The sequence below is a fragment of the Phaethon aethereus genome, assembly GCF_964289735.1.
Source record: "Phaethon aethereus genome assembly, chromosome: 4".
Lineage (NCBI taxonomy): Eukaryota > Metazoa > Chordata > Aves > Phaethontiformes > Phaethontidae > Phaethon > Phaethon aethereus.
The window spans coordinates 4,459,862-4,471,094 of NC_138578.1; the positions used below are offsets into that span (position 1 = coordinate 4,459,862).

General features: G+C 40.0%; 1 protein-coding gene across 1 annotated transcript in view; it reads right to left on the reverse strand.

Moving 5' to 3' along the window:
- The window catches only part of LOC309404849 (bifunctional heparan sulfate N-deacetylase/N-sulfotransferase 4), a gene marked incomplete at its 5' end in the record, with an annotated part of 83,009 nt that extends 73,522 nt beyond the window's left edge, over positions 1 to 9,487 (reverse strand). The window contains one exon of the mRNA XM_081999471.1: positions 8,507 to 9,487. Within this exon, the coding sequence (XP_081855597.1) occupies positions 8,507 to 9,487 (981 nt within the window). The remainder of the gene's footprint in view (positions 1 to 8,506) is intronic.
- Between the last annotated feature and the right edge of the window lie 1,746 nt (positions 9,488 to 11,233).

Here is an 11,233-nt window from a genome sequence, read left to right on the forward strand (position 1 = left end):
AAATTTCCTAAATAAAACAGTTTCTTATGAAGTGAATTTCTCCAGATGAATCAATGTGTTTGTATGCAAAGCACTACTCCCCGACAAACTCTTCTGAAAGCAATATATGACTCATTCTAACTATTCCTAGCTATGCATGACTCATATGGAATGATAGAGTCAGAAGGTCATTTGTTCTTATGCCTCTGTAAAAGTATTTGGACTCTGTATATGTCCAGAGGAAAAGGAAACCCTTATGAAAATTGTCTAGCCCTTTGGGGAAAGCCTAAATCTTCCTGTAGATGAATGCACAGCTCACTAGAAGCAATGATCACATCTGAGATTTTGACAAAAGGTGTTTTTTTCTGAAATGAAGCAGGAGGTTTAGCTTGAAGCTTATCCTATTATCTCGTATTGTAACCTGCTTACAATTCACCAGTTTTGAAGTCCACATGCTGGCATGTGATGCTTACCTTCAGGAATGATAATTAATAGATGCTGTCCATCTACTAGAAAGTAATTTTCCACCTTAGAGGGACACCAAGCCCAGTGTTTGAGGTGTAGCTCTTGCTAGACTCCTGTTCTGCCCTCTACATAAGCTGGAATTTGGTAGCTTTTACCTAAAAGTCCTTAAATTTTTCTGCCTCTATGGAAAGAAGACAGGTGGGGACATGTAACATCAAAAGTAAAAGTACTAATTGAAGGGGTCTAGGCCATATTCATAGAACAGACAAAGATTGTAAGATTTAATTTTGTGTGAGCATATGTGTATATAGGTATATGTATAGATAGATTGATCGATCGATCGAAGAATTTGAAAACAGGTATAGACAAAGATTTGTTTTCATACTACATAATGATACAGAGGTGGGCAGAAAATGCCTAGTTAATTATTGCTAAATATTTTAAGTTTCAAAGTTCTCCTTTTCTCTTTGAGATTTTCTCTATTATCCCATCTGTTTGTCCATCCTTCCATCTAGTCACCCTTTTTCTGAGTACTGCCATTTTCAAATCATTTGAATAATGCAAATGATACTAAATTGAGCTTTTGCTCTAAGTGTTGCTTCTTCTGCTCACATTTGGATGATGAAGGCATATTTAAAGTTACTTAAGTAACACTGCTACTAAAGTAACTGCATTACATATGGTATTCATGGTAATGTGTTTATTGCTGCATCAAGTGCTTTTAAGGCAATAATTATGACTGCTCTCTATGTCTGCATTGGCTAGCCTTTCTAGAAAGGTATTTGATCATTTTATAGAGTGTTATTTTGCTATACAGGAAGCAATTGTTATTGCTTCTTTTTAAGTAATATGCATTGTTCTAAAACTCAGGTTAATGTAGGCCTTTTGAGAGGTTGAGATAACACAGATGTGTTTTTTGGTTCCTACGGATTCCCTAAATGTTATGAAAAGGATTTAAATTAAAATAAATGAAGCTAAATTAAATGGAGTAGCATGTATATCCTGGAAATATACTCCAGTATGATATAACCTATGACTTCAGAATTATTTTGGAGAAGGGATTCGAGAAATCAGTACAAATCCAGGAAATTAGTGGAAAGGTAGACAAAGGAATGTGTCACAAGACCATGATGCTGAGCACAGGCTGTGAGTACTGGATACTTCTGAATTGGACCAATAACCAAAAAAACCTGCCCTTTCTGTATTTTAAACGGTATTGTGCTGTTTTTTAAAATTTCAGAATTGTTAATCTTTTTCAAAATTAAGTTCTATCGAGTTCTTACAGCTAGCTAAAAAGATGCAAGAATGAAGGATGAATTTTCTGGGTTTTTTTAATTCATTTGCTTGCTTTGTGAAAGATTAAACTTCCTTTCTTGGGAAAAAAAAATTCAGATTTGTGATAATTCTGTGGTGCTTGTACAAACAATATCAAATTGCACTGCTTGGAGTCTTGTAACATTGCAGCCAAAAAAACAGTGTGCCCTCTGGGCCAGGAAAACACCAAAGGAATTTTGAAACATTCAAGAAAATCTTGCTTAGACCATGTGGTAGAGGTGCCCTTTTAATGTGTGGGACACATGGAAGGAACATAATTGTCTAAATTAATGACATGGAAGAGCTAGAAAATTAGAGCCACCAGAATTTGTTTTCTGTCATGACTGTATAAAACACTGTCAAGACCTACCCTATCTTCAGTGGGAAACCTGGCAGATGAGAGAACTCCACATCTATTATAATTCAGGCAGGGTACTCAGATAGACAGTCAATCCTCCAGGCCGCCGAGGAGAAAAAATAAATGTTTTGCTGATGGCAAAGGAATCGTGTCTTTTAAATACATCAGTACTGAAATTCTGAATGAAAGAACAGGCTTTATTGAAACAAAAAAAGTATGAAACGTTTTGTGTGATGTATCTTGACAAGGCACTTGAGCACTATTCAACACTCAAATTACTGCAGAAAGAATTGGGTGATTCAAGAGACCTGAACAAGGAAAATATTGAATGAACTGTCATCGCTGCTGAAGCAGAATGGAGGAGACACTCCCATTTTTTAAAAGATTGTCTGATTATTAAATTTTTCTTATAAAGCCTTCTCAGCTGCTTTTTAAATTAATTTTTGAAGTCTTTAAGACCATCCAGTGGGTCTCCAGAAAAGTGGGAACTCCAGAATTTCACTTCATTGTGTTCTTCACTGCCACTCTCAAGTGCTATAAAAGGCGACATAAGGGCAACACAGCTTATAATGACTAATGCTTGGCTGTCTCCTCTAGCCTCCTGTGCTCATACATCTTCTGTTTTTAGTTTCTCCCTGTATTGTCCATTGCTGTGGTTACTTCACTGGCAGGAGTTTATTATTATAAAAAAGCTACAGGGATGACTATTGTATCTCCAATTATCAGCAAGGAAGCGATTGCTGTTTGCAGCTTCTGCTGAAGGAAAAAGCCACAGATGAATTGTGGCTAGTGCCTATTTATAGCATCAGAGCATTTTGGGGATTGATATTGAATACATTTGGAAGTAACTGGATACAGATTGAGGTATTGGGCTGCTGTAACTTCCATCATAATCTTCCCTACAGTTGGGTGTGAGTGTAGGACAGGTACAAGACAGTACAGCATCCAGAGAAACTCTTCAGAAACCAGAGTTAGAAATCCAAGTGTCCATTATAATCCTCCCTGACTCTTAATTCTGATCTTGACCACTGCTGGCAAATTTCTACAGAAAGCTGGGCATATTCTGTGACACTAGATGACAAATTCTGCGAAGGGATGCAGAACTGCGTTCTTGGCTGCTGGTAAATAGAGCTTCCTCATCCACATGCCTGGCTTGGGTCTGTACCACCAGCTCCAAACAGCACAAGAGGTAAGGCATCCCATCAGAACTGAAGTAGGAGTGATCATCCGTCTACAACAGTTTATTAAATTCCTGCTTTCAAAGGGCATTTAGACTTTGCATGGACAGGGAGGAAGGTTTGCACACAGCAGCATGGAGAGCTTTACCCTCCCTATGCACACCTGCAGCTTTGTAATATCATTCTGCCATATCTGGTGATGTGGCACAGATGCTTCTAATTATTCCACCTGAAAGCAACTGTCATTGCAGAAAGATCAGAAAAAGCTGGAGAGATTCAGTTATTGAGCTCAGCCTCCTGCTGAGCCAGTACTCTTTAATTTGGTATTCTCAGAAAAGATGCAACAACATCAATTCTTGTCTTTAAAATACTAAAATGAGCAAGAAGTCACAGCCTTTAAGTGTTCAAGGCATTTCAATGATGGTGAAAGTCAAAGACAAAGTGCAGACTTGTGGAAGTGTGGAGGTATCAGAGACTAATATAATTCTTATTTCCCCTGAAGTGGACTGAAGCTTGGAGTGGAAGGAGAATGCAGCCAGGCTGTTTGGTGCTCCAAGGAGAAGGAGGGACTGCAGTCAACAATAACACAAAGGACATTCCCAAGCATTTCTCCATCATTTCACAGGATCTCAAAAAGCACAAGGATGCTTCTGCCCTTATACCAATAATTAGAGGGAATATAGAAAAGGGAAGTGCAGCTCTTAGAGAAAGGGGCTTTGTGATATGATGGTGCTGGGATGAGCAATTTCTCTTTGATTATCAGCTCCAGCTGGGAGAGTGGGGGAAGAGAGGGAAGCAGGTGGCTCCTGAGAGAGTCCACCTGGAAGAAGGCTATAGAAGGGAAGCTATGCTGCAGTGTAAATCCTAGAGTTAAGAGGAGGGTAGAAAAAGGAAAGGCTAATGTGTTTTTATTTTATTTTATTTGTTAAAGAGTAAGAGCCTTAGTTTGTATTGTGATCTTGTAGGGGTTTTTGAGTTAAGAATAGAAAGTGCGTTTGTGAAAGGTGTTGAAAAAACTCTGATCGCTGTATTGAGCTCTTCCTGGGTGAGTAAATACTGTGCTAGCTCATACTATAGCAACAGGAAAAAGAAAGACTTTAGAAAATTCTTGCTATTTGTTTGGGTAATGCAGCTCTCTTTGTGCTCAGTTAAAAGGCAACTTTAAAGGTAAAAGTCTTGTGTTCTTTCTGTATGGCAATTCCAGATGCAACCCATGTTTCTAGGGTGTGTCTTGTTAAATCAATGATGCCAGTGATCCTGGACTTGTGTGGCTGGGAACCAATATAATTTGCAAGAACATGAATTAAGTAATTCTGCAAATTAACTGATGAATTCTTGAGTCTTTTGCCTTCTAAAATCAAGCAGTGAGATAATATATTGGCAGGAGGGAAAGGGAGAAATTCATTTGCAGAGGCTTGCTAGGCTCAAGATAGATCTCTGCAAAGCTTGGGAAAATAGCTTTCTGTGGCTTTGTGGAGTTCCTGTTTAATTACTTAGCCAGCTATGACCTTGCACAACTTCTATAATACAAGGGACTAGGAGATCTTCTGTGGTAAACAGAGCCCATAATAACTCCGTTCTCTAATCTCTGTTTCTCTAGCTGATGCCACCCTTTATAAAACTATATATATCCCTGAAGCACCTAATTGAGAAACGGCTTTGTGAGGGGATGAAAACATTTGAGTTGCAGCAAGTAATTACACAGGAATGACATTACTTGTCTTTTTACTGTTACATATCAATACTGTTATCAGAAGACTCATTTCTAGTCGCGTGTCCTTTGGGTTGGCAGTTGTTATACTTTTGGTCACTGGAAGGAAATGCCTAAGAGGTTGAACAGAGTGATGTCATTTAGTTGTATTTTTCATACAGTTTAGGAGGTGTGTAACAGTTCATTTGCAGTTTTCTTGCACGCACCTGGGAATCTACCGTGTCTGAAAGCGTGCCCCAGGGACACGGGTGTGCACGTGCCTCAGCAGAGCCTAACAGAGAGGCCGTATAACTGCAAAGTGAACCCATGCTGCTTGCAGTAACAAATGCTAAGAACTGCAGGAATTGGAGAAGTAGTGATGTGGCGTAAGGCAGCGGAATGTACTGTGTTGAGAAATTGTTTCATTACAAGCACCGCTTTATATGGTTCTTTTGTTTTATTTTTGAAAGCACTGTATAAATAACAAATTTTCTTGTATATTGTTGGTGCTGATGTTTTAAGCTTGCATTGCAGGGAACAGGATGAAATGAGTTTTAAGGTGCATAACATGATAAATGTGGACTGTGGGGCTGTTTTTGTTTGTTTGGGTTTTGTTTGTTTGGTGCTAAATGTACCTGTAATATGCAGTTCAGGAAAGAAAGGAGATGGTCCAAATTCTACCAGGTTCTTGTTGAACAACATACAGAGCCTGTGCTAATCTCTCTAGCCATCAAAGCCATTCACACTTCTACCCTTATCATACCCCACAGGACAAGCACAACATGCCCCTAAATCTTATGTGCCTCTTGTGTCAGAAACAGCCTCCCACCTGCCGTAAAAACACAACCCTCTGAGCAGCTGGCCACAGCTGCTGCTTCAAAATGCATGGCAATAGTTTGACTTCACATAAATATCAGCCTCTTAACTATTGTCTCCCTTTGCTACTTTTGCCTTTCAAGCAAAGAAGCTGCTCTGCCTCAAGAGGTGAAGGCAACCCCACTGGTTCTTAATTCCCTCCTTCCCCAAGTGACTTGGGAGATTGTTCTCTAACTGGCTGTAATTATCCTTTACTGTAAACTAACCAAAGTGCTCTCTTATTTTGGTGCTGTGTTCCTTAGCAAGCATCCTGTTTTGAATGTTAATGTATTCTGGGAATGTCCAGTCTATAAGAGTGGACTGATTGCTGTAGCAAATGTTTGTGAAACACCCTGAGGAACAAATCTGTACCAGGTAACTGATCTGCAATGAAACTCGCAATGTTAAGGAAAGAACATCAATGGATGGGTCAAGCTGCAGAGTGGATTTACATGTGAACATCAACTAAAAGGGAGTTTTATTGTCCTCACAAGAGCACTTGAGGCAAGACTGGCTCTGAGCCTGTGCCTGGAAAAGATTTCACCCCGTAGCTGACGTTTGTGGCACGATTTCTTTTTTGAGGTGAGGCGGGGATTTATCCTCTGAGTGGCACTATTGCTGGTTTTGCGATGTAAGTGGGATGCTAATTAAACACTGGAGAAATGTGGGAAGAATGAAAGCTTCCCTTCATACCTTGACTCAAACATAATCTGTCAGACTTACCACCTATTCCTTCAAAATTTTTTTTTAAAAAAGTCTGAGTCCTAGCAGATGCGTTTTCTTGTTATTTTCAAGATAGTTAGCAATGCGGACTGCTTGGTTTTCAGATGGGTAAATGTGTGTAGCGCATAAAAGTGATGCTGAATGCATTTAACAGCTATGAGTCTGCTATCCGGCTCCCATTCAAGCCCCTGGATCTGGAGTTTTCTGCTGTGTCTCCTATAGTGAGCAATGAAGCATGGCTGCTCTGCCAAGCACAGGTGTAAAGGTTTGCCTAGTGATGTTGCTGATGGCTGGATAATAAAGGAGGTGACTTAGTGTTTTCTGCCTAGTGAGATTATTCCAGTCAAAAGTATGATTTGAATTTCCAAGTGACTCTGTGTGGATACTCTCCGTATAGTAAAAGGGGCTCTTTAACCAATGCAGCATAATAGACTTCCTTAGTGGAACAAACCACATCAGAAAAAGACGCTCTCTGAAATGTGCAGGCGGAAGGCTATTGCCGAAAATCTTGTTCGACAATTGCCTTTTCAGTTAATTTCCTCTTGTATACAAGCCCTTTCTCAGAGCATTTTACCATGTATTTCCAGAGGGAGAGCACTTGATCACTGAGCTTGTGCACAGTGCTCAGATCTCAAGACATCAGCAGTTGGAGTGCCTGGTGCTAGCAATCAGCCCTGATGAGTATTCATATGCCTGGTTTGGCTAATAGAACTACCAGAACTGTTCTGATGTGCAAAATTGTTTTGATTGTATATGACTACTGCTTTTGCTGGGTATTTTGATACCTCTCTTATTCATCTGCGTCCTCATCCAGATCATTATAGAAGATGTGGAAATGGAAATGAGAATTAATAAAAAAAATAGAAATCTGCGCTTAGAAACAAAAGGCTGGCTTATTGCTCATGAAAGCATTGGGGTATTTACAGGCAAAAAACCCTCCACAAGAAAGGTTTGAGAATGTGATGTTGCAAGCTTAGGAACTTCAATTAATCTCTGCGTATGACAATTCCCACATGTGGAAAATTGCAGGGAAATAACTGTCATGCTATTGAGTTCTGTCTGTTTTTTCCAAGTTGCACACATGTTTGAAAATTACTCTGAACAAATCTAATGGTGTCCCTGGATACTACAGACTATGAAAATAAGTTTAAAAGAGCCCCTGAAGAATAGTCTGTGGGCCTTTTATCATATCAGATGGTTATGTCACTTGCTAAAGTGAGGTTATGCTTCCATGCTGTCACTAGCAACTTTAAATGCTTGTCTGCTAATGAAAATTATCCTGATAATTCTTTTAAGTCAGAATGTGTCTAATTTTTTCAGGCTTTATTCCTTTTGCTCTTTTAGTTCTTTTTAAACATAGTGATAGTTATGTGAGATTTAAAAAGGCAACCATCTTCTATTGTTCTGTCTACTGTTCAGAAATAGTGAAAATGCCTATAAATGGTGGTATATGTATGCCACATACATACATGTTTATGTCTGTATATGCATAGGGAAAAACAAATTAATGCAATATAAAATGTGTGGTGTTACCTGAAAATTCAGAAAACTCGGCAGCAAACTTACTCTAAAAACAGAGATCCTTTTATTTAGTTTGAGGAAAGATCTCTGTTCTGTGAGGTATGGAAAGTTTCCTTTGTTACCCGGGTGCTCTGGGTGAAGCCCTTGAACAGAACTTATATAAGCAAGAGGCAGCCAGTACATTCACTATATGCATTACTGTATGAGGCCATCTCTGTGTATCAACGTATATACACATACGTGAATGCATCTCTGTATGTATGTGGGTAAACAGACTCAGGCTATGGTTTCTGTGTCTGCTAGCTAGACTTGTGCACTTTCAGCCTTTACTAGGAGCTTCCCAGCTTTTTCAAGCTTTGTCTCTAAATACCCATCTGCACATATATATTTATCTGGGATGGTATCCCCCAATTCTTGCCTTACCTTCACATCGTTGATGTTCATCCTCGTTCCCTCTTTCCCAACAAAGATGTCATCTATGTCGACCAGAATGTACCTATCCAAGGACAGTGCGAGCTTCTTCCCCGACAGGAAGGAGATGGCATCAATGAAGATCAGTTTGTGCAACCAGAAGGTCAGGTTATTTCCAAAAAGGACTCTTTGAATCCCGTCATGAAGGCCCAAGTCTTGGATGACGGTTGCATACAGAGCGGCCTTTGGCAATGCTGCCGGGGGCAGTCTGGAGGTCTGCAGTTCAGTTAAAAGCACAGGTTGATAGGTGGAATGGTTAAACTGGAAAACTGTCCAGTCTTCACCTGGCAGTGGGCCTTTCTCAACCCTTGGTGCTTTGGTAATGCGCAGCAGGGGAGACTGAGGGTTTACCACACAGTCTTTGAGGGCTACGTTATTGTAAAGATGTAATGGCAACCCTTTCAGTTTTGTACTTGGGGAGCTGTTCTCATTGGCTTTATGAAAACCAATTATGCTAACACTGTATTCCACACAGTATTTTTCCAGAAGCTCTCTATTCCACGAGTCCATGGATACATACTTTAAAATATTCTCATATATAACAATTGTGTATTTTCCCCTTCCATTGTCTGTGAGAGGGGGAATATCCCCCTTTGCTGGCGCGATGACCATGTGGTACTGAAATCTGCTGGATTCGAGGATGGCTATGATGTCTTGCCCCAGCTGGGAGTACTGGCTTTCCACAAACAGGAGGACGGTGGGATCAGTTTTAGATGGATCAATCGGCTTAGCTGTTTTCAGCTCCACGGACCTGTATGGTAGAAGCTTGATGTCTTCACACTCCGCTTCTCCGGTGGTTTCCATGAGGACCATTTCCTGCTTGTAGCCGGTGTAGAGGTAATAGGCAGAAATGATGATACTTGCCAAGCAGAAGGTCGCCAGGAGAATGACCAGCGTTCGGAAACTTCTGCGGAGCTTCACGATTAGATTCATCTTTTGCAGGACTTCCAAATTCTGTTGGACGTGCTGCTTTTTTGGTTCTCTCTTCCTAAAGTGCCATAGGAATGAGGAGATGCAGAGGTGCCGATTCCCCTCCCAAGACGTTCATGTGACCATTGCAGTGCATTTATGAAGCTGTTGGTGAGGTTATAAAGCTGTTGGACCGGGAAGTCGAAGGATCTGGAAAGCTAAATTGAAAGAGTTTTTCTCAGAATGCAGCAGCTGCCAATAATCAATGACGAGAACTCTTAACATTATCTGCAACAAGAAGTAAAAGAAAAGTAAATAAAACAAAATCCATAAAGCAATTAAACATACACGTTAATAAAGATGGTGATTGATACTGGTAATCTGAGTTAAGAGGGAAGTTTACGATCAGTTCAAGGAGCACTCAATGTCACTTGCTTTCTTGATGTATTCAGATAAGCTGTATTAAACGGCTCTCCCATAGGGTATAAAAATGAAGTCTAAACTTAAGTTTTTGAGGACATGTATCTCTTAATTTATGGGCATTTGTTATCTAAAATGGTTCATTGCTATTGCAAATGGGAATGACTGAGGATTGTAGGACAAAGCAAATGTTTCTTAAATATTGGTCCACGTTCCATGTCAAACTCACATTAGTTAAGTATTTTGAAAGGGGTAACAGATTCTGTGTTGGACTGTGAAACTAAGGAAACCAAAGTGAAAGACAGAAGCGGACTTTGAGGAAAGATTTGTAGGACTTTCTTTTTCCATTTTCCATTCTGTACCTGGAGTGATCAGTATTTTACAGTCTGTTTAAGGAGTGTCTGGAATGATAAAGATTGTGCATGGATTTGCCAAGTGAATGAGCAGGCTACTAAAACTGCAGGGTGTAGCTGTGCCTGTTTCATCCATCAGGGATGAAAGGGAGGTGGTACGTAGTGTCAAAAGTACCACAAGGGAGCTGTTTGGTGTGTGCTGCCTGGCATGCAGGTATGTGCCCTGGGCCATGACACCTCCAGCTAAAGGACTGGGGCTTCAGTCTGTCCCTGCTGTGCTGTGTGGCTGAAGTATGAGGTGCTTAAACCTGACTGCCTGTCCAGCTTTGAAGCCCATGTGCAATTGCTGGTAGTTCTACCTAAATTAATGAAAAATTACCGTAGGTAACAATAAACCATATGACTTGGAGGCAATTAAAACTAACTAAATAAATAGCCTAGGCTGCTCTATGGATTTAAACAGGAATTAACATCTTTCTGAATTACTTATATTGTTTACCTCTTGAAACAATATAAGACTGTAAACATGGGATGATTTTTGAACTGCAAGGAAAAACCCACTCTCTTTCCAGGCAGATACTTGTCAGTTGATGTGTCCTCCTCCATTAACTCAGATTATGCTTTTGAGTTTCATTCTGAAAACTATTCATTCATCTGAAGCTTTACACCTAAAACTGGAAAATGCTTGTAGAAAGGTATGGAAGAAATTTGCCTAGCAGTATGTTTTATGACCCTGGTATACAGTTCTAAGGAGCCTCTTGATCATGTCCGTTCAGGATCTTGAAAATGCAAGTGAAAAGTTTTAATTTTGCTTTAAGTGCCTCATATACCACTCCCCTAGTATTAGCGTGCTCTACTGCTTTTGGAGCTTATTAAGCAATGAACAGAATATTGAAGTAATTGTGAATTAATAGGTCTGCTGGCTTACGAGAGGCTTGTTGCTGCTCTTGCAGTTCAGGGAGAGGGAGTTATTGCTGAGGCCATTTGTGACTTTGGC